At 42.6% G+C, this 26,432-nt stretch overlaps 1 protein-coding gene across 1 annotated transcript in view; it reads left to right on the top strand.

The window, feature by feature from the left end:
• Nucleotides 1-10,965, top strand: part of cdh11 (cadherin 11, type 2, OB-cadherin (osteoblast)) — a 99,405-nt gene extending 88,440 nt beyond the window's left edge. The window contains exons 14-15 of the mRNA XM_083651040.1: nt 7,538-7,689; nt 8,239-10,965. Coding sequence (XP_083507166.1) covers nt 7,538-7,689; nt 8,239-8,601 — 515 coding nt within the window. The 3' untranslated portion in view covers nt 8,602-10,965. The remainder of the gene's footprint in view (nt 1-7,537; nt 7,690-8,238) is intronic.
• Nucleotides 10,966-26,432: the final 15,467 nt, after the last annotated feature.

The raw sequence follows: 26,432 nt of genomic DNA, 5'->3' as shown, positions 1-26,432 counted from the left end.
TGCAGTACAGTATAGTACAGCACAGTAGCTACAGTACAGTACTGTATAGTACAGTACAATTACAGGACAATTATTCCACTGCTTTCTATAGACCAAATCAGCGGGATGTTTACATTTACTTCCGGGTACCCCTGGGTCCACACATTATAATGGCGGTGAACGGCACAAACTGACATGTTGAAGACAAAAACAGACAAAGAAGACAAAAATGGTTCGTCCGTGTTGTGTTGTTGTTTAATATCATTCATAACAACACTTTCACTAACGTTAGTGGAGACCAGACTAGCTAATTTACGTGTTGGACCAGACCAGAGTAGACTTGAAGCTAAATTAAATTAACGTCGCGTCAGTAGCTCTGTCTGTAATAACCTCGCGTCACCAGGCTCTTCTCACGAGTCTGCAAAAAAAACAGCGAGTTTGACAGACAAACAAACGTTATTAGCTAGCTAACACTACATAAAACAAACACAGAAGAAAGGCTAGATACGTCGGACAAGCATGTTTACCAACCGTTTAACCATTTAAATTGAAAGTAGTCGGCCGAAAACAGCGAGAGGGTTTGACAGCATTTATTTGACAACACGCACATTTAAACCTGCCGCCTTCCCCAAGTGGTACCCGGAAGTAAATTTGTTTACATGGTGACGTCACGGTGATTTGGTCTATAGGACTCACAGTAACAAGCCTCTCCAATTACAACTTCAGCTACAATACACAGTTAGGCCTATGATCTGATCTGACATGTTGACCTTTATACCCCCCCCCCACCCCACCCCACCCCACCCCACACACACACACACACACACACACACACACACACACACACACACACACACACACACACACACACACACACACACACACACACACACACACACACACACACACACACACACACACACACACACACACACTATGTCACAATAAATACCTTTTTACTTTGTTATATACTGAGAGACAGCAGCTGCTCTGCTGTAAAATCTACTACAGGTACTAATGCACTTACAGCCCTTTGACTCCAAGCCATTAAGGTGAATATTAACCAAGGGTTATCAAATCAAATCTTTGAGGAACTGTCACACCTTCATCTCACAGACCCAGTTCATCTTTCTGTCACATGGCAGATCATTCCATTTGTTTTTTAGCTGAGCACAGTGCTCGTTGTTACGGTGATTGTCAGGCTGTTTCAATTCCCAGTACCTGAAACAGAGGAGGACAAGGAGTCAAACCCTGTGGTGAAGACATCATCCATACTGGAGCTACAGTGACTCTGAAGTCTCACACCAATGAATCAGAACAAATGTGATCAGGTCTTACTTTGTGGTCAGAGGTGATCCATCCACCCATCTCCAGGTCCCTTCTTCATCTCTGTCTGTCAGACCAATCCACACCTCCCTGTTGTTTAGTCCAACCAGGAAGTCCTATTTTTGGAGACGCAATTAGAGGGTTAATACGCACGCATGCACGCGCGCGCGCACACACACACACACACACACACACACACACACACACACACACACACACACACACACACACACACACACACACACACACACACACCTGCTCCTTTTTGCTGTTGATGATCACCAGATCAGCTCCTCTGTTCAGACAATCCTGTCTGCTCTCTTCCCAGGTTTTCTCCAGCTTATCAGAGATGTAGTACCAGTTACAGTCAAATTTAATCCAACAATTATAGTGTGGGGCTGCAACAAATCAACACAACAAAACAAAACAAAACAAAACATATATGTTAATGATCACACTCACACATAAAATAATAACTATGTGAACTGCTTAATGATAACATTTAACTTATGATCAAAATTTACTCACTCTGGGTACATAAACTCTCTCCCAGGATGGTCTGGTCTCTCTCTTTATCCAGGCTGTTTAAACGGGTCTGCTGGTCTCTCTGTTTGGTGAGGTTGTTGTACCTGGTTTTGTTCTGAATAACTGCCATAGGAGATAAACGACATGTTGGGGGCTCATATATTTAACATTCACATGACTTATTTAGATGATCTATAACATCCATAACAAACTGAAAACTCACATTGGACTGCCAGGCTGATGATCCCAGCCAGGAGGAGAAGACACAGCAGCCCCAGAAACACTGTGGCAGCTCGGAAAGGATTCCTCTTCTCTGAGCTGACAGTGACTGGACTGACTGTGGACACAGATGAACTGTGTTGAGGAACGTTGCTTTTAAAAGTAATTTGTAAGGCACAATGTTACAGCATTCTACACGTCAAAAGCATATTGCAATACAACTTGCACTGCCAAGTGTTCTGTCAATCATTTTAAAATGCAATGCAATACGCTCTGTTTTTAAAACAGTAAGCAAATGTCATTAAATATGAAGGAGACTTAGTGTGAACTCTTACAATTAAACTGGAATGATGTGAACAAAAAGTAAAAGAAACAACACTCTAGTTTTAAAAAGTAATGCATAACAAAAACTGAAAAGGTGTCACTAGTTGCCACCAAAATGATACATAGATAGATAGATAGATAGATAGATAGATAGATAGATAGATAGATAGATAGATAGATTATAGATACATACTGTATGTATGTATGTATGTATGTAAATACATACATAGGCCTACATACATGCATGCATACATACAGTACATACGTACATGCATACACACACACACACACACACACACACACACACACACACACACACACACACACACACACACACACACACACACACACACACACACACACACACACAAACATACATACATACATACTTTGCTGTTGACCCTCAGTAGTGTCCAGTGGTGTACTCTCCTCCACTGAGGGGTTGTCAGAAGTCCTCAGGCTGTCTGTGTTCTCATAGATGTCCACAGTCCTCTCCTCATTCTCACCTCTCTGATATCTAACCTTCTTGGTGAGGTCTGCCTTGGCGTACAGATCCTCAGACATCGCTGTATAATCACTGTTTTCTCACCACACATCAGCTGTGTACCTGAATCAGTTCAGATGTACTCTACTCTACTGTAGGCTGCTCTATTGTGCTCTGCTCAACACCACAGCAACTCACTGATGTTCAGGAAATAGAGACGCAGTTAGAAATGTTCACCTTAAAAGGGAAAAGAACAATAGAGGAAGTCACAGGCATTATCTTGTTATCTGGTCTGTTTCTTCAACCACACAGCGCTTCTGACAGAATTGTATTGTAACTTGTAACTTGATTTGTGTGGGTACTGACTTTTTCCGAGTGTATCGTCAGCCAGCCTTTGCGCACCCCCAACAATGAGGTTCTGAAAGATGAACCAAGAGTCTGGCAGAGGTTTGAACAACATTTCAGAATCAGAATCAGATTTATTGGTCAAGTATGAACACATACAAGGAATTGTAATCTGGTTTGCTTTGCTCTCAAAGTACTCACATACAGAAACCAGGGCTAATTCGGCCCAGGACCACGTGTGTCAGGTCGCAACCAGGCCACCTCATGCAACTCAAGCCCATTTGAGGAAACTACATCTTTCAACAGCCCAAGTTTGACAGGTTTAAAGAAGTTTTCAATATCCTCAATCTCTGGCAGATGTTCAGCTGTGTAACACTGGAACAGAACCATCACCAAGGCAACGACAGAACATACACAGAACTTTTCAACAGAATCAGTTTCAGAGGAAATCATGAGGACCTTCTTAATGAAGACTTGGCCATCTTACAGTCGAGAGTCAAAATATTTGGCATGATGTCATCACTGACGACATCACTGATGACATCATCACTGGCTGAATGAATGAATGAATGACTCACATGGTAAAAAAAAAGAAAGAAAGAAATGTATGCCCAAGTCAAAAACAGGTCAGGCAAGAAGGGTACATTTAGACATTAACAAAAAAGAAAATTACAGTAGCTACTATATACAATTGTGGTGTAAAGTGTGTATAAAGTAAATGTGAGAGAGAATTATGACTTGGTTAACAGCTATAAGCAGGTTCTAATACATCAATAATTATGTCCGCTTTCTGACGGATCAGTGCCTAACAGATGTTCAAATTAATTTGACAACATTTTCGAACTCTTTTGGCCGATTATGTGTGTGTGTGGGCAGAAGAACTGGAAGGCTTTGATCATGATGGTGCTATACTTCATAGAAAAAAAGAAGAGACAGACTACAGTATAAATGAAATAAGAAACTTACCTAGAAAACCTACAGTCATCCCTGACGTTCTTCCTCTCTTTACTCTTTGTTCTGATCGTATCGTGGCTCTTTGAGTTCGCCGCTATTTCCCCCAAAACAAACGTAGGATCAACTAAACAGGGACGAATCTGTCCAAAAATTCAACTGTATTCAGGCCCATCACAGGGGGCGGGGCCCTGTGCTAACCGGACGTGCCACGCCCTGCTCATTAACATGCATGCGCATGAATCATGTGCATGCACATAGCAATTCTACACGCGAGTGGACAGTGAATACATCGCTTATCAAGTGCGCTTGGACGGTGGTGCAAGGGCGTTGCCAAGCAACCAAAGCAACAACGTCACACGTTAAATGAACGAATTACCATCGCAGCAAAACGGTCATATTTACTTGTTGATCTAGGCCTCCGTTGGGGAGGAGCAGATGTCGGAGCTGGAGTCTGCGTGCGTACCCACGCAGGCCAGGCGCGAGGCGCGAGGCCCTGTGCGGTCACACATTTCGCACAGCTGTCTGTGTGCTGAACTTCCTGGAAATCTGACAGAGCATCAGCAGTCCTGTCTGGACAACAGACAGCTCACATTGGAATTGAATTGAAATGAACAGACACAACGGATCAGCGCCGCCGCGGCCTTCGTCTCCCATAGGCCCGGGACACAGTACATGGATTACCCATTTACACCACATCATCCCAACAGGGGAAATCCCAATTGGATGCTTTGTTGGCACCGATGGTTGGCAGAGATGATCTGGTCGTCCGAATAATACCAGAACACGACATCGACATCTGCACGGGTCCTGAACAAATCCCACTTTATGGTGAGGTGAGGCGAGGCGGGATGTCCGCCTAAATCAGGGATGGGCAACTTTGATGGGCCACACAAAAAATAATTTTACTTCTCTTCCTCAACTGGCTTTCCCACATTGCTGTTGTCCCCGTTGTCGTTGCTTTGGAATAAAACTGCAATGGCTGGGTTTCCCAAAAGCTTCTTTGCGCTAAGAAGCTAATTTAACCCTTCTTAAGGCCCCCTTAAGAAGCAAACGCGTTTCCCAATTGCTTCTTTACGAAGGCATGCGTTTCCCAAAAGCTTCTTAGCGCTAAGAAGCTTCTTTGACCCTTCTTAAGGCTCCCGTAAGAAGCCAACGAAGCCAACGTGTTTCCCGATTGCTTCTTAGCCTAAAATTATCTTCCAATTATCTTCCGTTAAGAAGGCTGCGTTTCCCAAAAGCTTCTTAGCGCTAAGATGATCTTTCGTTAAGAAGGTTTTGTAAGAAGGGTCTGGGGCATTCTTAACACCTTCTTAATGACAAAACACTGGCAGATCCAGCCGCGTCAGGCAAAAGGAGATACTTGTGTCCACTGTTCCTCTTGTGTTTTTCCCTTTTTCCTTTCTTTCATGCACCCTTTAGTGTTTAAAATTGGGGAACACTTGAAAATCTCCCCTCTATGTATGGTTACTTGTGTTTTAAATGTTTTACCGTAGGCTATATTCCTCTAATCAGAATGGATTCCTTTTATAATGTTGTGGATTTATATAGCACCTTTCACAGAACCCAAGGTTGCTTAAATTCTGTAGTGTTTCTCTGTTTTGTTGTATGCTGTGTATATAAAGCAATTTGAACTGCAGTCCATGTCTGAAATAAATAATGTTTAATAAAGTTTAACATGACCATGATTAGGTTATTCTACAACAGTGTTTCTCAACCACTGGGTCGTGGCCCACTGGTGGGCTCAGAGTGCCATCAAGTGGGCCGCAGAGGACCTCTCACATCGAGATGGTGGACAGCTCCAGTTAAGATGCTTCTTAAGAGCCTTCTATTTTTTTTATTTTTCTCTTCTGTTAAGAAGGCATTTGGGAAACACTTCTTTGGAGCCTTCTTAACTCCTTAAGAAGCTTCTTAACGCCTTAAGAAGCTTCTTAACTCTTAAGAAGCTTCTTTGTTGGGAAACTCAGCCAATATGGGTAACATCAAGACAACATTGCAGAGACATACTGCACCAGTCAACCCTCGATATGTTACCCATACTGCACCAGTCAACCCTCGATATGTTACCCATACTGCACCAGTCAACCCTCGATATGTTACCCATACTGCACCAGTCAACCCTCGATATGTTACCCATACTGCACCAGTCAACCCTCGATATGTTACCCATACTGCACCAGTCAACCCTCGATATGTTACCCATACTGCACCAGTCAACCCTCAATATGTTACCCATACTGCACCAGTCAACCCTCGATATGTTACCCATACTGCACCAGTCAACCCTCAATATGTTACCCATACTGCACCAGTCAACCCTCAATATGTTACCCATACTGCACCAGTCAACCCTCAATATGTTACCCATACTGCACCAGTCAACCCTCGATATGTTACCCATACTGCACCAGTCAACCCTCAATATGTTACCCATACTGCACCAGTCAACCCTCGATATGTTACCCATACTGCACCAGTCAACCCTCGATATGTTACCCATACTGCACCAGTCAACCCTCGATATGTTACCCATACTACAAGATCAAAAGTATGCACACACCACGTTTTTCTATTTTCTATTAATAGTACAGTAGAGACATCAAAACTATACAATAACACAAATGAAAATATGCAATGACCCAAAAAAGTGCCAAATCAAAACTATCTTATACAGTATTGTGGATTATTGTATAGCCGCCATTTGCCTTGGTAAGAAATCCAAAGAAATGAATGTAGGCATCAGCTTCACTATTTATATTTGTTTAAAAAACACATTTCTAGCATTGAAGTAAAAGCCTTGAGATCAAAATGGCTTAAAGCGAATGAAAAACAGTAAAACAGCACATTCAATCAGTTGTGTCCAAACGTTTGACTGCTTCAATTTCTCCATTTTGGCTTGGATTTCCTGTCATTGTTTTGCCCATTGATCACAATACTCATTTGTTTCCCCCTTTCTCATGTCGTTAAGCACCTCCAATTAAAGTGACGCAACACAATCATGATATTTATGAAACTGTCCAAGCCAAGGCCTATAATTATATATCTCCCACAGCGCATGCTAATTATCTAATCCTCGCCTTTCTCCCTCGTCACAGAGATTGTGGTAAAATAGATAAATAATTGCTAAATACCAATTACTGATCTGTCATTGTGTGTGTGTGTGTGTGTGTGTGTGTGTCTGTGTGTGTGTGTGTGTGTGTGTGTGTGTGCACGTGTGTGTGTGTGTGTGTGTGCGTGTGTGCGTGTGCGTGTGTGTTTGTGTGTGTGTGTGTGTGTGTGTGTGTGTGTGCATGTGTGTGCGTGCGTGCGTGTGTGTGTGTGTGCATGCGTGTGTGTGTGTGTGTGTGTGTGCGTGCGTGTGCGTGTGCGCTTCTCTGTTGGCAGCAATAGTGGTGTTATTTGTGGCTCTGAGGCGTCAGAAAAAGGAACCGCTGATCGTGTTCGAGGAGGAAGACATTCGGGAGAACATCATCACCTACGATGATGAGGGAGGCGGCGAGGAGGACACGGAGGCCTTCGACATCGCTACACTACAGGTACTGTACGGAGAGGGGCGGGGCCTGTACAGAGAGGGGCGGGGCCTGTACAGAGAGGGGTGGGGCCTGTACGGAGAGGGGCGGGGCCTGTACGGAGAGGGGCAGGACTTACTGTTATGAAGGGACGTGATAGGAATACGTGCCAGTGAAGGATGGGAGGATGTGAGAAAGTGCAGAGGAGGAGCAGGCATGGAGGCCATTAACATAGCTTCCCTACAGGCCGATCAGATGCTGTTTTGGTGACAATTTGTCCGTTTATAAATGCAGAATATCTAAAATAATGTAATAATTATTTTTCTTCTTGGATTTTTTGGAGCCTCTGGAACATCTAAAAGCAGAAATCTTATCAGATGGGGGACCCTGGGACAAAATATTATGAAATGGTCATCCGTGGTCTAATATGTGGCCGTTTAGGGGTCCTTGACGTGAAAAAGTTTGAGAACCACTGCTCTGATAGAACCCTGAAGCATCCAACAGTTTACCACCAAATTTGACCGATCGATTTGAAAACCGTTCTGAATCTAAAGGGTTTTCTCTCTCCCTATCCAGAACCCGGACGGTGCCAACGGTTTCCTGCCGAGGAAGGACATCAAACCGGAGCTCCAGTACCCCCTCAGGCCCGGCATGGGACGTCCCGCGGCCAACAGCGTCGACGTCGACGACTTCATCAAGACCCGTATCGCCGAGGCCGACAGCGACCCCACCGCGCCTCCCTACGACTCCATCCAGATCTACGGTTACGAAGGCAGAGGCTCGGTGGCCGGCTCGCTGAGTTCCCTTGAGTCTGTGACGACCGAATCGGACTTGGATTATGACTATCTGCAGAGTTGGGGGCCGAGGTTTAAGAGGCTGGCCGATTTGTACGGGACCAAAGACTGCTCCATGAATGATGATGACGGTGAAGACTCTTAACAGTGGTCTACGTGAGTGGACGCCCCCCCGATTCTTGATTGATTGATCGATTCCCTGCGGATTTGTTAACAGAGGTTAACGCCCCCCCGATGCCCAATTATTACCAACTTGTTGATGCGAGTTAACGAGCAACCCTTCCTTCCTAATCAGTTCACGCCAATTTGTTGCCATGCCAACAAACGTTAACAGCCCTCCCTCCCAAGGCGCCTTCCCGGTGCTCCAAGACCATTCGTTAACGAACACATGATGGATGCTTGGACTGTGGCCCTTCCCGGTTTTTCCCTGAACCCTTCCTTGTCGCGCCTCTGGCTCTCTCCCTCTCTCTCTCTCTCCACTGACTTGAGCGTTTGCGGGGACGGGAGATTTGTTACGTCACCGGTTTGTCTGTTTGAAAGTCAATTGTCGGGACAAATGTACGGCCGAGATAACTTGCTCACAGCAAACTCTGTTGATTAGTTTATTAGAGGTTCTGTATACTTTATGTGGACTGGATTTACTTATTCCCTGATTGGTTCCTGAGAGGCATGTGACTTCCTTAACGGGTTCCTTAGCAGGGTGTTATTCCCTTAATGGCTTTCTTAGCGGTGTATGTAAAGGATACAGAGAGACAGAGAGAGAGAAAGAGAGAGAGAGAGAGAGATACGAACAGACGAGAAGGAAAAAACAACAGAAAATATAAAACTAGTGGGGATCCAGTTTGATGTTTATGAAGAAATGAAGAGTGACCACAAGGTGGCGGACTAAAGGACTAAAGTCAAGCGGACTAAAACAAAAATGCGATTTCACATTTTGTCGTTGTGTGTGTGTAGGTTTCAGCAGGTGCTGTGTTGTAGACGGACGGAAAAGACTCTGGGTTGTTGATACTGTGACGACGCTCACAGATAACTGTTAGTCATGGTGGCCTTATAATAAATCAACAACAACTCCAGGGGGTAAACAATGAGAAGAACAATGTGGCGGCAGGCTGAGACTGCTAGCGAGCTACACACGGACAAAATGAACACGCAAAGACGCAGTCTGTGAGAATGTCCCTTTTTCTACTCCCCCAAAACCAGATGGATTCAACGCGGATTCACGTTCAAAACTGTGGATGATTTTTTTCTTGGTTTTCCTCCTTCACCATTCCAGAGAAGACGTGAAAAGAGACGCCGCCCCCTCTCCACGCCCCATCCACTCCCTGTGTCCCCCAGTCCGCCCCCCATGAGCAATCACTTCCCATAAGTCCACCAATGAATGATCACTTCCTCGTTCCGAGTCCACCAATGATGATCAATCACAATGAGTAAAAACCTGTGAGCTCTAAAAATCGCCTTAAACTTAATGGACACTCTTGCAACGCAGTGCATTCTCTTTGTTTTCCCTCATTTTTTGGTTTCTTTTTGTAACTTGAACAGTATATTCGGAAAGCAAACTACTATCCATGTTAGGTATGTACAGAGCAATGTGCAGATATGCGATATATCTCTTTGAGGATCCAACTTGCGCCTAGTGCACTCTCAAAACCGGGCGTGCTGTTTTCAACACATCTGTCAATGTAGCCCGGGAAAATGTACATTTTGTGTTATTTCTCAACATAAACTTATGTTGACAGCAGCATCTGTTGTATCAACATGTGTTGCATCTTCAAAACTTGTTGAAATATTTCACAAGGTGTGTGTTGCTCTGACCCACATTCACAGACAGGTTCAAAACAACCCGTCCTTTTTAAGCGTGTAGGTTCTTGTTCAATCTCTTTTTTTATTGTTATATTATTATGATTATTATTGTTTTTTATTATTATTATTATTATTATTATTATGACAATGCGTGTTCTTTGTTTGGCTGCAGTTACACAGGAACAGAGGCTGGTGTCTCTTTGTGGCTCAGATTTGATCTTATCATGGTGGTCTAAACGCTCCAAACCATGCAAAATATGATTTCCATATTTGGACAGCCACGAGAAGATCATCTGCACTGCCAAAAGTGAAATATGAGCTCTGTTGTTCCTCTGTGTGAATCCAACCTCTCATTTTATTTTATTTTTTATTTTTTATTTTCTCATCATTTGGCGTTTCTTCGTTCTTTCTCCCGGTCAAGAGGAATACTAGCAATCTGTGTTTTGACGCAGTGAGAGAACGCCTCGTTTTTATTCTCTGTCGAGTTTTATGGTACCGATTTGTACAATTTTAAAAGTTCTTATTTTAGTATACATGCAGAATATTCCAGTATTACAACGGAAAAAACATGTTAAGAAGATAAGATAAAAAAAAATGTTACAGCATCACACTTATATTTTCTGAACATTGTACTGTTGCTTTACTATGTGCTTCAATCTCCGAAGCGAGAAAAAAAAACTTTGAAATAAATGCTCTTTTTATAAAATGATATGGAATTGTGTGTTGGAGTTAAGTGTGTGTCAGTTAGTTAGTGAGTATGTTGCTGTTTGCTTGTCCCATTACCTGGGGCAGTGGTTCAGCTGGTCTTGTGGGGATCCAGACATATTCCAGTATAAGTGATGAGCTAGAACCAAAGTTTAAAAGGCATCATAATAATAATGTGTGGATATTGGCTCAATAAAGCAGTCTAGTCAGAGTAAATGTGACCTGCTCTGACAAAATCAGTCACATGTAGCACAGGCCCGTTTGTGTAGAAACATGATTTTATGAGAAAATATTGATTTTGGCTGTTTTGGGGTTTCATCAGATTTTAGTCAAATAAAGCCTTGGCGTCCATTGTGTGTAAAGATTATTGTGAAATTCGAATGCTAGATATAGTTTTCAAGCTCATAAAGTTAGGGTGACAAGCAGAACTAGCTTACTTTTCTCACAAACAAAGTTTGGATACAGTCAAGACATAAAACGATGCATCTCACTAAATCTTTGTGGAGTACAAAGATCATTTTCAAAATGCGTTTTGGGGTCAAGTGCGACTGATTTCGTCAGAGCAGGTCACAAATGTATCATGGTTCAATCAAATACACAAGTGATCACCAGTGAGAAACCTTAGATTATGTAAGTTTTTCATGGGTCTTCTCATACATTCCTTGTGCACACACACAAAACGTTTGAAAGTTGTATATCGTAAATAAATAAATAAATAAATAAATAAATAAATAAATAAATAAATAAAATCACTTCTAAAAGGAGCCAATCAGAAGCCATTTAGTAAGCTGACCTATACTGGAGTTGACTACTTGGGATAAGGACAAAAAAGCAGGACAAAAGCCAGACCTGACCTGGTAATGTCTTCTGAGTAAAGTGAAGCCATGAGAAGTGCCTGCATGTGCAAATGTCATGGTAAAACCTGGCAACCATCTGTCTGTGCCACAACAGGTGTCCCACCACCTGTGTGTGCGTGCGTGTGTGTGTGTGTGTGTGTGTGTGTGTGTGTGTGTGTGTGTGTGTGTGTGTGTGTGTGTGTGCACGTGTGCGTGTGTGTGTGTGTGTGTGTGCACGTGTGCGTGTGTGTGTGTACAGGTGCGTGTTGAAGTTGGGCTATCAGTGGTAAACGGTGGCAAAGTCAGATGGCGGCCACTTAAGGTGAAGGAGAAAAGGTGAAAAAAGAGAAATCATAGGTGTCAGCAAAAACGAGGGGGGAAAAGGCCCAACTTCAAAATAACCAGAATGCTCCATTAACAGAGACTGGTCTTTTTTTAAAGCAGTTTACAAAACTACAAATGTGACAGGGACTGAGGTTTTGGGTAACAAGGTTTCTGACAGATGATGAAAGTGCAGATTGTAAGCTTTCAAATGATGTATCATATTGAAATCTGAAAATAGTTGAAGAAGATTATGTTTATTTGAATGTCCGTACTCTTAAAAGCAACATTCAGAGAACATTGCAATGAGAGTTGGTGAACAAGTTTTGTCCGCCTTGAACAAGGTTAATTTTCTAACACAAGTATTTAGTGATCCTAAAACTGTTGGTTGGTATCCATGAGTACATGAGTACATGAGTATCTTGAGTACATGAGTATCTTGAGTATCTTGAGTACATGAGTACATGAGTACATGAGTACATGAGTATCTTGAGTACATGCGTTCTTCATCATCTACATTTGCGTAACATGGCAAAAGAAGGGGGAAAAAACATATATTGATTTGTGTGATTTCAGAGTGGCCTACACTCTTAGAAGAAGTGGTTCTATATGGAACCTTTAAGGGTTATATAGCTTGGTGCATACTGTATTTGGAACCCTCTACGTAGAACCATTTCAGATTGTTCATTTAAAAGAACCCTTGGGGTTCTATATATAACCATTTTGGGGTTCTATATAGAACCACTTTTTAAACATTGTAGAACCCTTTGGGGTTCTATATAGAACCACTTTTTAAAAACAGAACCCTTTGGGGTCCACCAATCAGTCGACACCTTAAGAAGAAGACGGGTTCTTTGAAGGGTGCTTTGTTGTCTTACAGAAATTGTATAGAATAACCTGTTTAGACATGGGGTTCTTTGGTAAATTATATAGAACCCTAAGTTTTATATAGAACCCTAATGAACCTTATTTTCTAAGAGTGTAGGCTACTTGCAACGTGTTATTCCTTTCATCAGACACCAGTGTCAGAGATATTAAGGGTAACATATTGAATCTACCGGTTGTACAAATGGCCTACTTGTAAGACAATATCACCCAACAATGATCTGTCAGATAACGTTTACTGCTGCAGTATATCTCCCTCCCACAGTGTGAAGATGATGCTGGATGAAGGTATATACTGTAAAGAACACTTGTGGAAACTGATCTTGATTCATTTTATCCAGGCTCTGCTACAGAATTTTTTAACTGAGTCAGCTTGTGTGTGCAATGGCACGCACGCACACACACGCGCACACACACGCACGCACGCACACACACACACACACACACACACACACACACACACACACACACACACACACACACACACACACACACACACACACACACACACACACACACACACACACACACATTTTCCTTTTATCTGATTGAAAAGCTTATCTCGTGCTTACTGTATGTGGGCGCAACAAATGTATTAGTGGGACAAATGCAGGCTTGGAGTTACAGTACGTTTTTCTCTGTTCACTTTAGTCCTGTTGTTTCCCTTTCCTTCCAAATCCTATTAAAGGCCCTATGTGTATGAATTGGGAAGCCACAAAATGTACATAAAGTTTATTATCAACGAGTGAATGCGCCATAAGGTAACTTAAAAAATGAGACCAGCTTCTCTGCGTCCAGCTGTTCCTATGGTGAATTCAATGAGCAGGACTCGGGTCAAGGTTACACAGAAAATCCAGCAGAGAACCAGCGAAGAAGAAGATACACACAGGCTGACCCTAGCTAATGGAGTCCCACAAACTTCAGCCAACGACCTTCACCATAGCCTACTAAAAGTCCACCTAAGCAGAAAAAGAAAATGAGTTTTATCTAGGGCCCGTCTGGCCAAATAGCAGCAATGTGACCGATGTTGGGGGTAAACTAGAGTTGTGCCTGTTGTCTTGCAGGCAGCATCCGAGCTCCCTGTAAAATTAAAGTTTCTTGATTTTGCGCAAAGCTATACGATAAAATAGATTACGAGGCACCACTCTTCAAATCGGCATACATATATATCCCACCAGCATTTACTCTAAGTGGATACAATGTCAATTCTAGAAGTGAGTCGCCAGCTGTTAATCCTGCAGTCTTCAGTTAAAACACAGCACAACATGAGGTCTAATGTAACCCAGGTATAGAGTTAATACATCTACATCAGCCTGGAGACATGATTAACTAGGCTAGGAATCCCTTTCACATTCAGAAAGCCATAAACAATAAATGGATTGACACACAATACAACAATAATATCCAGTGTGACATGGTCAGTGAACAAGGGGTTAATTTTATTTGTTTCGTTTGGTTTGACTGGCCTGCCATTAGGCCAATCAGTGAACTCTTAGACAGACTTAAACAACCAATGACCGATCAGTGGAAGCAGATGCTTCCGGGTCCGCCTCTGTTTACGTCCGTCTTACGTTCGTTCTTCCCTTCTGCTGCTGTCTGTCAGTGAGGGCAATCAACAAGATTAATAAACAGAATTTGAAGAAGTTATTCTAGTTTTTTGGTTCCTTATGATTTCATTATGATTAGTGTGTTTATTGTTTGATAGGAATTAATTGTTAGTATGATAGAATTACAGAGATAGATTTTAGTCCACACTCCAGATCAGTGGGTGGCGGTAATGCACCCGAACGTTGTTTGCCAACCGCCATTAAACGCAAAAGAAGAAGTCAGTGAGGGCAGTCACATTTTCTTCATCTGCTGGTAAGAGAAAAAAATGCATCTTTAGCAAGCACATGTTAATGCAAACTTCTATCCATCAATAAGTACTGATCCCTAACTTGTGTAACATCAAACATAATCTGTCTGCAACTTTGCAGCTAACTGGCTAGCTAATGCTATTCTCTGCTAGCCAAGACAGGGTGAAGGCATTGACTTGTATGGAGAATGCTAATCTCCGCTTAGCCAAGGAAGCTAACAATGAATGTATTGACTTCTATGGGCATTTTCTAATGATTTTGGCACTTTGTTTTGGAGGGAGACTTTGTTACTGACTCACTGACACTGTTTTGTCAGTTGAGTATTAGCAGGAATATTGTGTTTAAGGCTGTTTAATTGTGTTAAGTCACTGCAGGGTTATAGTGATAACGGGTTCATTTTAGTGCAGTTTCTCCATTGTGCCTGTAGGCCTCTGGTGCAAAGAGAAATGATTAAGCATGTGACCATCATAATGCCTGTTATTTTACTGTAGCCTAATGTATATGTATGTAATGTAATGTATATGGGGATTCAATTGAATTTGATGGGTGGTACTTGCACTTTATGTACATTTCTTTTGCTAGCTCATGATATTATTTTACCTTCAATTGTAATTGTATGTGGTTTTGTTTATAATGGTTATTAATGTAACTATGGTTCTCTGAAATAGAAAACTAATAAGACAACTGAGACTATTGATATTCTGTTGTACAACTGACATAAGAACTGAGAAATGTAAGTGAACTACAGGTAGTATTACTATAGAGACAGCCGGCATGTCTGGGAAAGCCCATACAGGCTCTAGGAACGCCCACAATAGACGCTGGGTTAGCTGGCTCAGCGCTGGGGGCGTGGTCAGGGTGGGGTAAATCCCCCGTTCTATCCATTCAGCAAAGTTAGAATTTAGCTGATAGACCAGCACAGGCAGACACGATCGGGGATTTAACCACCGCAGTAAACGCACATCTGAGCAGACGTCTTGTGTTCTGCTCTAGAACCCCCAAACCTGTAGTTTAGAGCAGCACAGTCTTTTGGTGAGTCAGCCCATGAGATATATCGGCGGTTTTACCCCACTCGCGCGCCAGCCGTTTAACATTTTGTGGGCGTTCCCACACATGCCGACTGTCTCTATACTAAGATCGTTTATTTATTCTGATAATTGAACTGAACCAAATGGTAATTCTTAGAAATCTGTGGCCTTGTCTATAGGTCAGTTTTTGGTTATAGGACCGGATCTTCCAGTCGACTGATGGCGAGCCAGACCCACGAAAGAACCTGAAAGAACTTTCACACACAAATTCCTATACAACTGGTCCGGTAGGAGACACCACTATGCACACACACGTTCCCTTGGATGGACACTGCTCGGCACGATTCCACACTAACACACAAACACTTACCTTGGGCCCCAACGTTTTTGTGTGTGCATACCTTTTATTATTTTAGTTTGTTATTTTTCATATAATGTATTTGAACTGTTGTTTGGTATTAAGAATATACATTCATATAACTTCATTACTGATATTCAAATTCAGGCTCCTTTCGTCCTAGTTCTTCTGATACTGGTCCACATTCATCTCGAAAGGTATCATAGTGTAACCCAGTCACATAATAGATATAATAAATATTAATAAATATTAAATATTAATAAATAGGGTTACACTAAACCTGAATTCAAATTCACGCTCCTTTCGTCCTAGTTCTTCTGATACTGGTCCACATTCATCTCGAAAGGTATCATAGTGTAACCAGTCACATAATAGATAGAATACATATTAATAAATATTAATAAATATGGTTACACTAAACCTGAATTCAAATTATGCGAAATATGTGCTGCATAATTACCGTAAAAATGTATTTACTGTATGACATGTAGCGTGCATCCTAGTACTGATTCGTAACAAGCTTTCGTCATGTTTTATGGTCGGGATGTGAACTTTTGACAGTAAGAAAGGCAACATGAAATGCATGTTTTTGAGGGTTTGGTTAACCAGACAGCGGAAGATTTGCTTAATCTGTTTCCACTGCACCAAGTCGCATTTACGTTTTATCGATACACCAACTTTTCCACCTCCCCCAGTGTAGAAACTTTTTTGCAATATTTCAAGTTTTTTTTTCAAATTTTGCAACATTTCCACTCACGTTTTTAATGCACAAATCGGAAATGCGCATAAAAACAGGTGGAAGTAAACCCACGTACAGAGAGAACAAAAAACAGAAAGACCTCAACTCAACTCAAAGTTTATTTAAAGCACATTTAAAAACAACCGAAGTTGACCAAAGTGCTGTACAGGAAATAAAAAAGGCAAACACAATAAATAAATGCAATGGAGCACATCAAAACATACCATAGTATACAACACAATACCACAGTATACAACACAATACAAAGGATTATAAGACCGGCAGCAGTACTTCAGGCTTCTGCTGTTCCAATTGATACGGTTGGCCGTGTCTGCGGGTGGGAAGCCGGTGGGGTATGAGTCCTGCATGGTCGCTGCACTAGGGCCTCCGCTGGTCGGTCGGAGCGCGCCTTTGGGGGGGGGAGGGGAACTGAGGGGAATAGCGTGATCCTCCCACGTGTTGCCGGTGAAGTTCCTCGCTGAGATAAGAAACTGTTGCGCCTGAATTACTGAAAGATGTGAGAAGGAAAGAGGGAAAAGGAGCGAGATGGAGAGAGGGAAGGAGGAGAAAAGAGAAGTAAACTTTTGCCATCTCCTGCTCGGCGCGCTCCCTGTGGGAGGAGGAGGGGGGGGGGGGGGGTGAGACGTGAACTTTTACACCTGGCTGAACCTTTTCTGCTGCGTCCCACTGGGAGGGAGGGAGGGAGAGAGAGAGAGAGAGAGAGAGAGAGAGAGAGAGAGAGAGAGAGAGAGAGAGAGAGAGAGAGAGAGAGAGAGAGAGAGAGAGAGAGAGAGAGAGAGAGAGAGAGACGAGGACAAGAACACTGGTGTGTGCCAGCTGGAAGAGGGAATGGAAGTCAGAGAGGACGGGAGGACAGGACAGGAGGAGACTGAGTAAAAGAGGAGAGGGGGTGGAAAGATACTGACAAATCCTACTCAAGTACAAGTAACGTTATCGTTACTCAGGTGAAAGTTAACTCAAGTACAACTAAAATTACTAGTCCAGGAAATGACTCAAGTATCAGAGTAAAAAAAGTACCGTAAATTCCGGACTATAAGCCGCACCTTTTTTCCCGTTTTTTGGCCTTTTTTGGCCCCTGCGGCTTATATAACGGTGCGGCTTATCTATGGATTTTTTCCAAAAAAAAAAAAAAAAATCTCTCTTTTTTAGCACTCTTTCTAACTATAAATCCACTTCTGTTTTAATTTCCTCTCTTGCCCTCTTTTCACCACACTGTATGACACTGTATGACACTGTGTGCACTGTAAAAAAGAAACACAGGTGGTGTTGTGTTATGTTGTTTTGTTGAAATGTTAATAAATGGGAGCTTCCTCAAACAGCCATCTCTTTCCTGACAATCCCCTCTGTGCATGAACCCTTACATATGGTAATTAAACATTAAAACACAAAAAAAAAAAAAAAAAAAAATACCATTAAAACACCCGTGGCTTATAGTCCGGTGCGGCTTATATATGTAAAAAACAGTCAACTTTGCAGGTGCGGCTTATACACCGGTGCGGCTTATAGTCCGGAATTTACGGTACCTGATTTAAAAGTACTCAAGTAAAAGTACATTCACGTTTTTTTGTATGTGTTGTTATTATTTACCCTAATAATTACATTTGACACGTCCAGCACGTTACCCGTGTTGCCTAAGCTGTCCCAATGCAGTCTCATTAACGAGGAAGAGAAAAGTATTCAGATAGGCTTTTGGATAGTCTCTGCCTGTCTTAATTCATTTGGCCGGTCCTGAGTGCGATCGAGCCACCAGTTTGCGCGCCCTGAATGCAGAAGTGATTCTGTCAGCGAGCAGTCCCAACAGAGTAGGAATGAGTCTGGAAAACATGGACGCTAGCTAGCACTTATATAAAAATAAATGGGGTCACAGCAGTGTTCCTCATTTGGGAAGATTATCTTGCTGAACACAAACTTCACTATTTCATCAACTTTTGTTAACCACAGACCTTATTTCATGCATCTAACCGGAATTCCCATAGAAAACTCCCACTGCCATTTCCCACTAGGAACCAGCAGCACAGGGACTTCTGGGTAAGCCTACCAAATTGTGTCACCCCTGCGGTGCTACCGTGCTGTTTTCATAGTGCGGTGTGCAAAACAAAAACCTGCATTTACTCGGTAACGGAATGTACTTGACCAATATTTTATTTTCAGTTTTTATAGAACAATAAACGAACAAGACAAACAGGCTCAGACACAGGAAAATACAAATACATTCAACATTACAACGTGGTGCTAGCAGTCACATAAGGTGTATGTATTTGCAAGAGACTACATGCATGGGATCTCACACAGGGGGTCCATGAGATACGGAATGCACATTTAAACTGAAGTAGAAATAGCTCGAGTAAGAGTAAAAGTATAAAAATACTCTTAAAAACCCGGAAAAAGTACTTGTACTTGTACTTGTACTGGAGTATGTACCTCTGGTAAAGGGAGGGGATGAAAAGGGAGAGGAGAGACAGAAGACAGAGAGGTGAACTTTTGCACCTGTTTATACAGCTTAACATCTCCCGCTGGGAGAGGCACAGAGGCACAAACACAAGGACAAGCAAGTTGAGCTGGGGTTTTTTATAAAGGAGAAAAAAAGATTTTTAACACCCAATACATATAGCCAAATGTGATCTTGTAAGTCTCTGAATAGAAAGAAGACACATGGAATCTGATATGACATGATCAGATCTGATCAGACCACAAAGAGTTAAAACTCAAATCCATCACGCTGTCCTCCTCCCGGTTTCCTTTCCTCTTTCTTCCTCCCTCCCTCTGCGTGTGTCTCAGTGTGTGCGTGTGTGTGTGTGTGTGTGTGTGTGTCTCAGTCTCAGAGTGTGTGTGTGTGTCCATTCCTTCTGACCTTGTGTGTCCCATCGTGGTTATTTAAATCCTTAAATACCTAAACCCCCACGACTCCCCCGGGAGCCAGACTCCATTCTGCACCGCAAAATCTCATCAACCGACACCGAGAGCGAATTTGGTCCGTGTGTGTGTGTGTGTGTGTGTGAGAGAGAGAGCGAGAGGGGAGAGAGAACAGGATGAGTGTGTGTGTGTGTGTGTGTGTATGTGTGTGTGTGTGTTCCTGCAACCCAATCGGCACACTAAAACATTGGCATTGGATATTATGTACAATATCAACGTAAATTTGAAACAAAATTACGGCAAAATACATTTCTAAAATGTGGCATTTCATTTCCGGCATCGTGTTGGTAGTTCCCTGCCTACCAACACAAGGTTGAGGCTCCCTGCCTACCAACACGAGGTCGAGGCTTGGTCGGTGTCTGATGCGGCTGGTCCACTGGTCGGTTGGGTGGCGCCTATGCATGGGGAGGGGAACTGGGGGAATAGCGTGATCCTCTCACCAGCTATACGTACGTGAAACTCCTTGCGGTCATGGGAAAAGAAGCGGCTGACGACTGCACGTGTGTCGGAGGAAGCATGTGCTAGTCTACGGCTCTCCCCAGATCAGCAGAGGGGGTGGAGCAACGACCGGGACAGCAGGGGGATTTGGCCAAGTGCAATAGGGGAGAAAATGCGAGAATAATCCTAAAAAACTTGATCAAAAAATATTAAATACAGATGGCAATCCGTGGATTGCAGAAACCTACAATAGCCTACTGAAAATGTTAATCAGGTGACCAGGCTGATTCCTGAGTGATTCAGAGAGAGAGAGAGTGAGTGTGTGTGTGTGTGTGTGAGAGAGAGAGAGAGAGAGAGAGAGAGAGTGTGTGTGTGTGTGTCTGTGTGTGTGTGTGTGAGAGAGAGAGAGAGAGAGAGAGTGTGTGTGTGTGTGAGAGAGAGAGAGTGAGTGTGTGTGTGAGAGAGAGAGAGAGAGAGAGAGGGAGTGTGTGTGTGTGTGTGTGTGTGTGTGAGAGAGAGAGAGAGAGAGAGTGTGTGTGTGTGTGAGAGAGAGAGAGAGAGAGAGTGTGTGTGTGTGTGAGAGAGAGAGAGTGAGTGTGTGTGTGAGAGAGAGAGAGAGAGAGAGCACTCTCGCCGAACTCTTATCGCACGCCCGGGTTTGTTTTGCCGCGTGTGTGTGTCTGTGTGTGTGTGTATGTGGGAGTGACTGATAGACTGTGCTCTCTAGATGTCACTGCTGTGCGTTTTGAATACGTGCGAGCGTTGTCATGCCTATAATAGTGTGCACACTTACAGATCCTATCTCAAATCCTTTGCGGTGCCTCCTCCACCCGATCGAGCCACATCATTACTATTCATGGCCAAACTTTACCACGCGGGGTCACCTAATCTCCAGCTCACACCTGTCTGTGCCTCACCTGTCTCCAGCTCACACCTGTCTGTGCCTCACCTGTCTCCAGCTCACACCTGTCTGTGCCTCACCTGCAGGCAGGAAATGACTTGCTGTTTTTTGTTTCCGAATGGTAATTCCTGTGTGTGTGTGTGTGTGTGTGTGTGTGTGTGTGTGTGTGTGCGCGCGTGTGTGCGTGTGTGTTTCCAGTTTCCAGTGAGGAATGCTTCAGAGTTGTACATGATTGATGATGGGCATGTCTGGATGCACACAGTGTCGGCTACAGAACAAATGGACTGGGAGGGCAATAACTAACTGTGTGTGTGTGGGGGGGGGGGTCATAAACACTGCCGTCAACAACCAGCCCACAAACACCAATGCAATTCCAATTTCAAAACGTGCTTAAAGTCTTCATCTTTCCTGGTCGCTGAATCAGAATCAGAATCAGAATCAGAACGACTTTAATGATCCCCGGGGGGGAAATTGGGACAAGTTACAGTAGCTCGCTCACATTTTTTTTTATGATTAGAAGTTTTTATTATTTTCGTTAGACAAGCAAAACAGACATCCATCACAGGTAACAGCTTCCTGTTAACACTAGACAACAAAATAAAATAAAAAGACAGCAAGACACAACATACAACAAAACACAACATATTGGTGATGTACAGAAAAGTAAAAGATCAAAAATACAGCCTGACCGTCATAAATTGGCAATTTATGTTCATCTGAGCTAGAGATGCCACTATTTTTCAATATATGCGTGATAATGCCCCCATTTCAAATTATATTCGTCCACCTTATCAAGCAGCCTGTATGATAGTTGTTCAAGGGCAGCCAGCTGCCCAAGAGAAATGTGCCATAAAGACGGTGCAGGAGCCGAAGAGGACTTCCACTCCTTAACCAATAATCTTCGTCCTAACATTAAAGCCGTCTGGATCCAATTAGCGAGTGGTGGAGTCAAATCACTCAATGTTGCGGAATCACCCAAAATAAATAGACTGGGGGTAAACGGAATATCGAGGCCAACAATTTTTTCCACAAGACCATGAATGGCTAACCAAAACTCCTGGACTTTTGGACATTCCCAAAGCATGTGCACCAGAGTGCCGCCTTCTTCTTTACACCTCCAACACTCCGAGCTGTCCACCAGACCCACCCTATGCAGCCTGGATGGTGTCCAGTAGATTCTGTTTATAATTTTGAATTGGATCAATCTCGTTCTCAATTCCCTTGACATTTTCTTTCCATTTTCGAGAATTCTTCTCCATTCAACCTCTGTAAATGATACCTTTAAATCAGTTTAGTAGCTCGCTCACATAACACACATAGCATAAAATAAACAGTAGTAAATGCGATAGTAAAATAAGCAATAAGAAGTGATGCCTCCTCTGGTCGTTAAGGGCGCCTGTTCAGAGGGAGGTGAACTGGTTGGAATAGCATGATCCTCCCACGTGCTATGTCCTACTGGTGAAGCTTCCCCTGTCAGGTGAAAAGAAGCGGCTGGCTACACGCCCATGTCTCGGAGGAAGCATGGAGCTAGTTTTGGCTCTCCCCAGATCGACAGAGGGTGGAGCAACCAGGATAAATAAATAAAAAATGAGCACTAATGGGGGATAAAAATGGGATACAAAATTCCCCCAAAATTATACCGGATATATACCGGATATATATATATATATATAAGTCACACACAATGCACTGTGCACACTGCACACATCACTATGCATTGCTGGAAGCGAAATCAGGCTATTTGAAATAGAAATAGATCATCACTGACTTCACTATTACCGTAATATGACAGATAACATAAATCAAGGCAAAGTGACAGCTCTTGCCTGGCCTACGTGGGGGATGCACATACCGATTAAACTAATACATCAAACCAAATCAAATCTTATTTTCATAATTCTTTGTGGAAGACTTTTCCGTCAGGCTTCTTTCTCCATCGGAGTTTGACGTCCTTCATCCCCTTCTCTTCCATCTTCTTCTCCATCTGAACCACAAACACATTGTTACGGTTTTGTTCCCGCCCAGCACCGCTCTGCCTCTTATCCAGGCCACCGACCTGCTCTAGTGGTTGAGAGGATTTGCCCAAATAAGGCACCTCGGTGGATGTTGAACGAGAGGAGAGAGTTACTTGTTCACTTTCCTACAGCATATTATTGCGCCAGTGTATTTGGTTATTCAAACGGGATTTGGTTATTCAAACTGGTGACCCTCCACTCGCTCACAAGCCACATCCTCACCGGTGGTGGATGAGTTGAGTCCAAATTAAGCCTAAACATCTAATTTAATAAGTTAAATAATATTGTAGCAAAGTAAGTCACCAAAAAAGCAGTCGGATTCTGAGTTATATATTAAATGCATAGAGGCCTAATGGATCAGTCTTCATTCATTTTGTCACTCATGATTCCTCAGAAACCGCTGGCGTCACTTTGAGCAAACTTAGCTGAATGACATATAAAATTAACTTTGAAACATTTTCATGTAGAAATTAAAAAGGTGTTAGGGTCAGCTAGATTGAGCTAGACTGCATATTCTCTGTGGAGTCCTCTGAGACATGCTTGTGAAATAGGGCTATATAAATAAACTTGACTTGACTTAGGGGAGTTTGAAAGTGCAAGGTATCAATACAGATCCCATGTAAAGACAAAAGCCATTTTTAAGAAACGAACCCGCTTCAAGAAGGCCTCCAACACAGCAGGATCATTCAGGTCGAGCGTGGAGTCAGCTGACGTCATCTTTATTTTGAACACATGTTTCTTCTCTGCCACTTTAACACAGAATGAATAGATAGATAGATATACAGATAGATAGATACTTGATATTATTAACAATTTAACTTTTATCAACTTAAAAAAAAAGAATGCCACGTAATAAATGTTACTTTAAAATAACTCACCCGTGTAGCAAATGAAATCATATTTGTCCTCACACCTCCTGTCCGACAACATGCCCTGATTGCCAATCTCACTGGTAGCGCAGTTGTCTTTGGAAGCGTTGTTGTCTGGTTGTCCAGACATCCAGTATACGAAGGAGGAGTCGCTCCCTCCTGACCACCACCTCCAGGAGTCTCTGAACAGACCGATCCAAACCGTCTTGGCCCCTGGTATCACTGTTAGGATCTTCTGGTTCTCAGCCTGGTTCCTCACACTGGCCAGGTCTGTGTAGTGCTGCCTGCAGTAGCGTTGAGCTTCGGTCCAGGTCTTTGGCTCGCTGACATAGATATATTCATCAGTAGGCAAACCTGAAACAATGCATGTTTTGCAAAGTTTTGTTTATTGTCCTCATAGAAATATGATAGAACAAAGAAGTGAGAAGGAAAAAATAGAAATACAGGTGAGATCAAGAAACGCCAAGGGGCTTCTAGAAGCATCTCACATTAGAAGCACAAAAAAAAAGTTGAACAAAAACTGAATGAGGAAAATGGCATATTTAAATATATATAATTGGCAAGATCAATTAGATGTTATTGATGCAGTGAGATGAACTATACAAGTACATAATAAGAAAAATAAATGAAATAGCTTTTACTTTAGGGGACTCACCTTTGGCGTTTGTGTCATCATGGTAGCAGACAAAAGGGAGATTTTCATAACACCACGTATCACACCATAAGTCTTTCTGTATAGTACCGCAGAATTGATGGCCTGCATAATTATTAGGTTCAGCCAAATACCAGTTGGTAAACGTGGCATCTTCCTCTCCGTAGATGCTCTCATTGGACAGAGACCACCTCCAGCTGTCTGCTGGTTTGTCGTACAGGCCGATCCAGACGTCTCCCTCATAACCACTGCCTGCAGACTCGATCAGCCTCTTCATGTCGTCCATGTGGTCGATGGTGGCCAGGTCAGTGAACTTCTCTCTGCAGTAGCTTTGGGCTTCGTTCCAGCTCTTTTTCTCATGAACAAAGTGGTACTGATGATCAAGACCTGAGCAGAGTCCTGTGAGTGAAGACACATTTACCGTAGTGCGCAACATACTGTAATGTTGTAGATATGTTAAATGAGGTTCATTGCTAATATAAATATATATATTATTACATCCTGTAAAAGTTTTTTAGTAGTTACAGGTTAGTAATAATTTCAACATCATTCATTTGTATATTCTACACACAGACACAGACACACACGCACTGACCTGAGAAAATCAGGATAAACAGCACGATCCTTCTGATGACTAAGGAGAAAATAAATCAAAGACATGAGAGAATAGATAGCACACATTATAATACGGTATTGTACATAAGTTGTAGTTTAATACTAGAAAAATATAACATTCTAATAAACTCTGTGCTGCTGATGTGGAGGGACAATTGGTATAAGGCTTACACCAATTTTACGCATGAGCTGTCTCACCCATCATCACTGATTTGAAACAAGAAGGATAAACATGTTTTTAAAATATTAAAAAATAAAGAGAAATGTTTACCACATTTTTGCAACACATTTCTTATGCCTGAGTGGAACATATAAAAATAATAGTGATAATTAATAGCAATACACGCACACACACGCACGCACACACACACACCTTACCCGGATATAGAGGATTGGAGAATGCTGCCATTGTCAAACTCCCCCTCTGATGTCGTCCTCTGTCCTGCCGATCCGCAAATGACCAGGACCACAATAGCAACCGCCCGGGTTTCCTTTACAGTAACCTCAGGTGTGCTGCCCACTTCCTGTACAGTAACCTCAGGTGTGCTGCCCACTTCCTTTTTGAGAGCAACTTTTAATCCCCCCCTGATTTGCAAAGTATTGAGCATCTCCTGGCAACCATCAGTCCCCTGAGACTTTAAGACTATTCAAATCAGCTTGAGTTGAAGCCTCCCTCCCATCAGCAGCACACGGGTCATTTGATTTCTGTTCATATATCAGAGGTCGTTTGAATAATGATGATCATCTACTCGAGGTAACTTGTCTTTTTGTTCACCGCTACATCACCGATTACCTCCTCACTTCAGCATGGAGCTGTAAGTTATATTATAACTACGGTCGATAATGCGTCCTAATATTTTCATTAACTAAAGTTCAACGATCAACCATGTGCGTGTCTTCATGCAATCTCAGTCTTTGCATGTAACATTAGTCTAGGTGCTCCAGCCCAGCATGGAAAGCACATTTAAATCCACAAAACTGATGCAAATGTGATGGTGGCACAAGCCTACACACACACACACAC

This window comes from Poromitra crassiceps, assembly GCF_964638095.1.
Source record: "Poromitra crassiceps genome assembly, chromosome: 14".
In the NCBI taxonomy this organism is placed as follows: Eukaryota; Metazoa; Chordata; class Actinopteri; order Beryciformes; family Melamphaidae; genus Poromitra; species Poromitra crassiceps.
The sequence above is the reverse complement of the archived record's forward strand: the minus strand, read 5'-3'. Positions and strand labels throughout refer to the sequence as shown.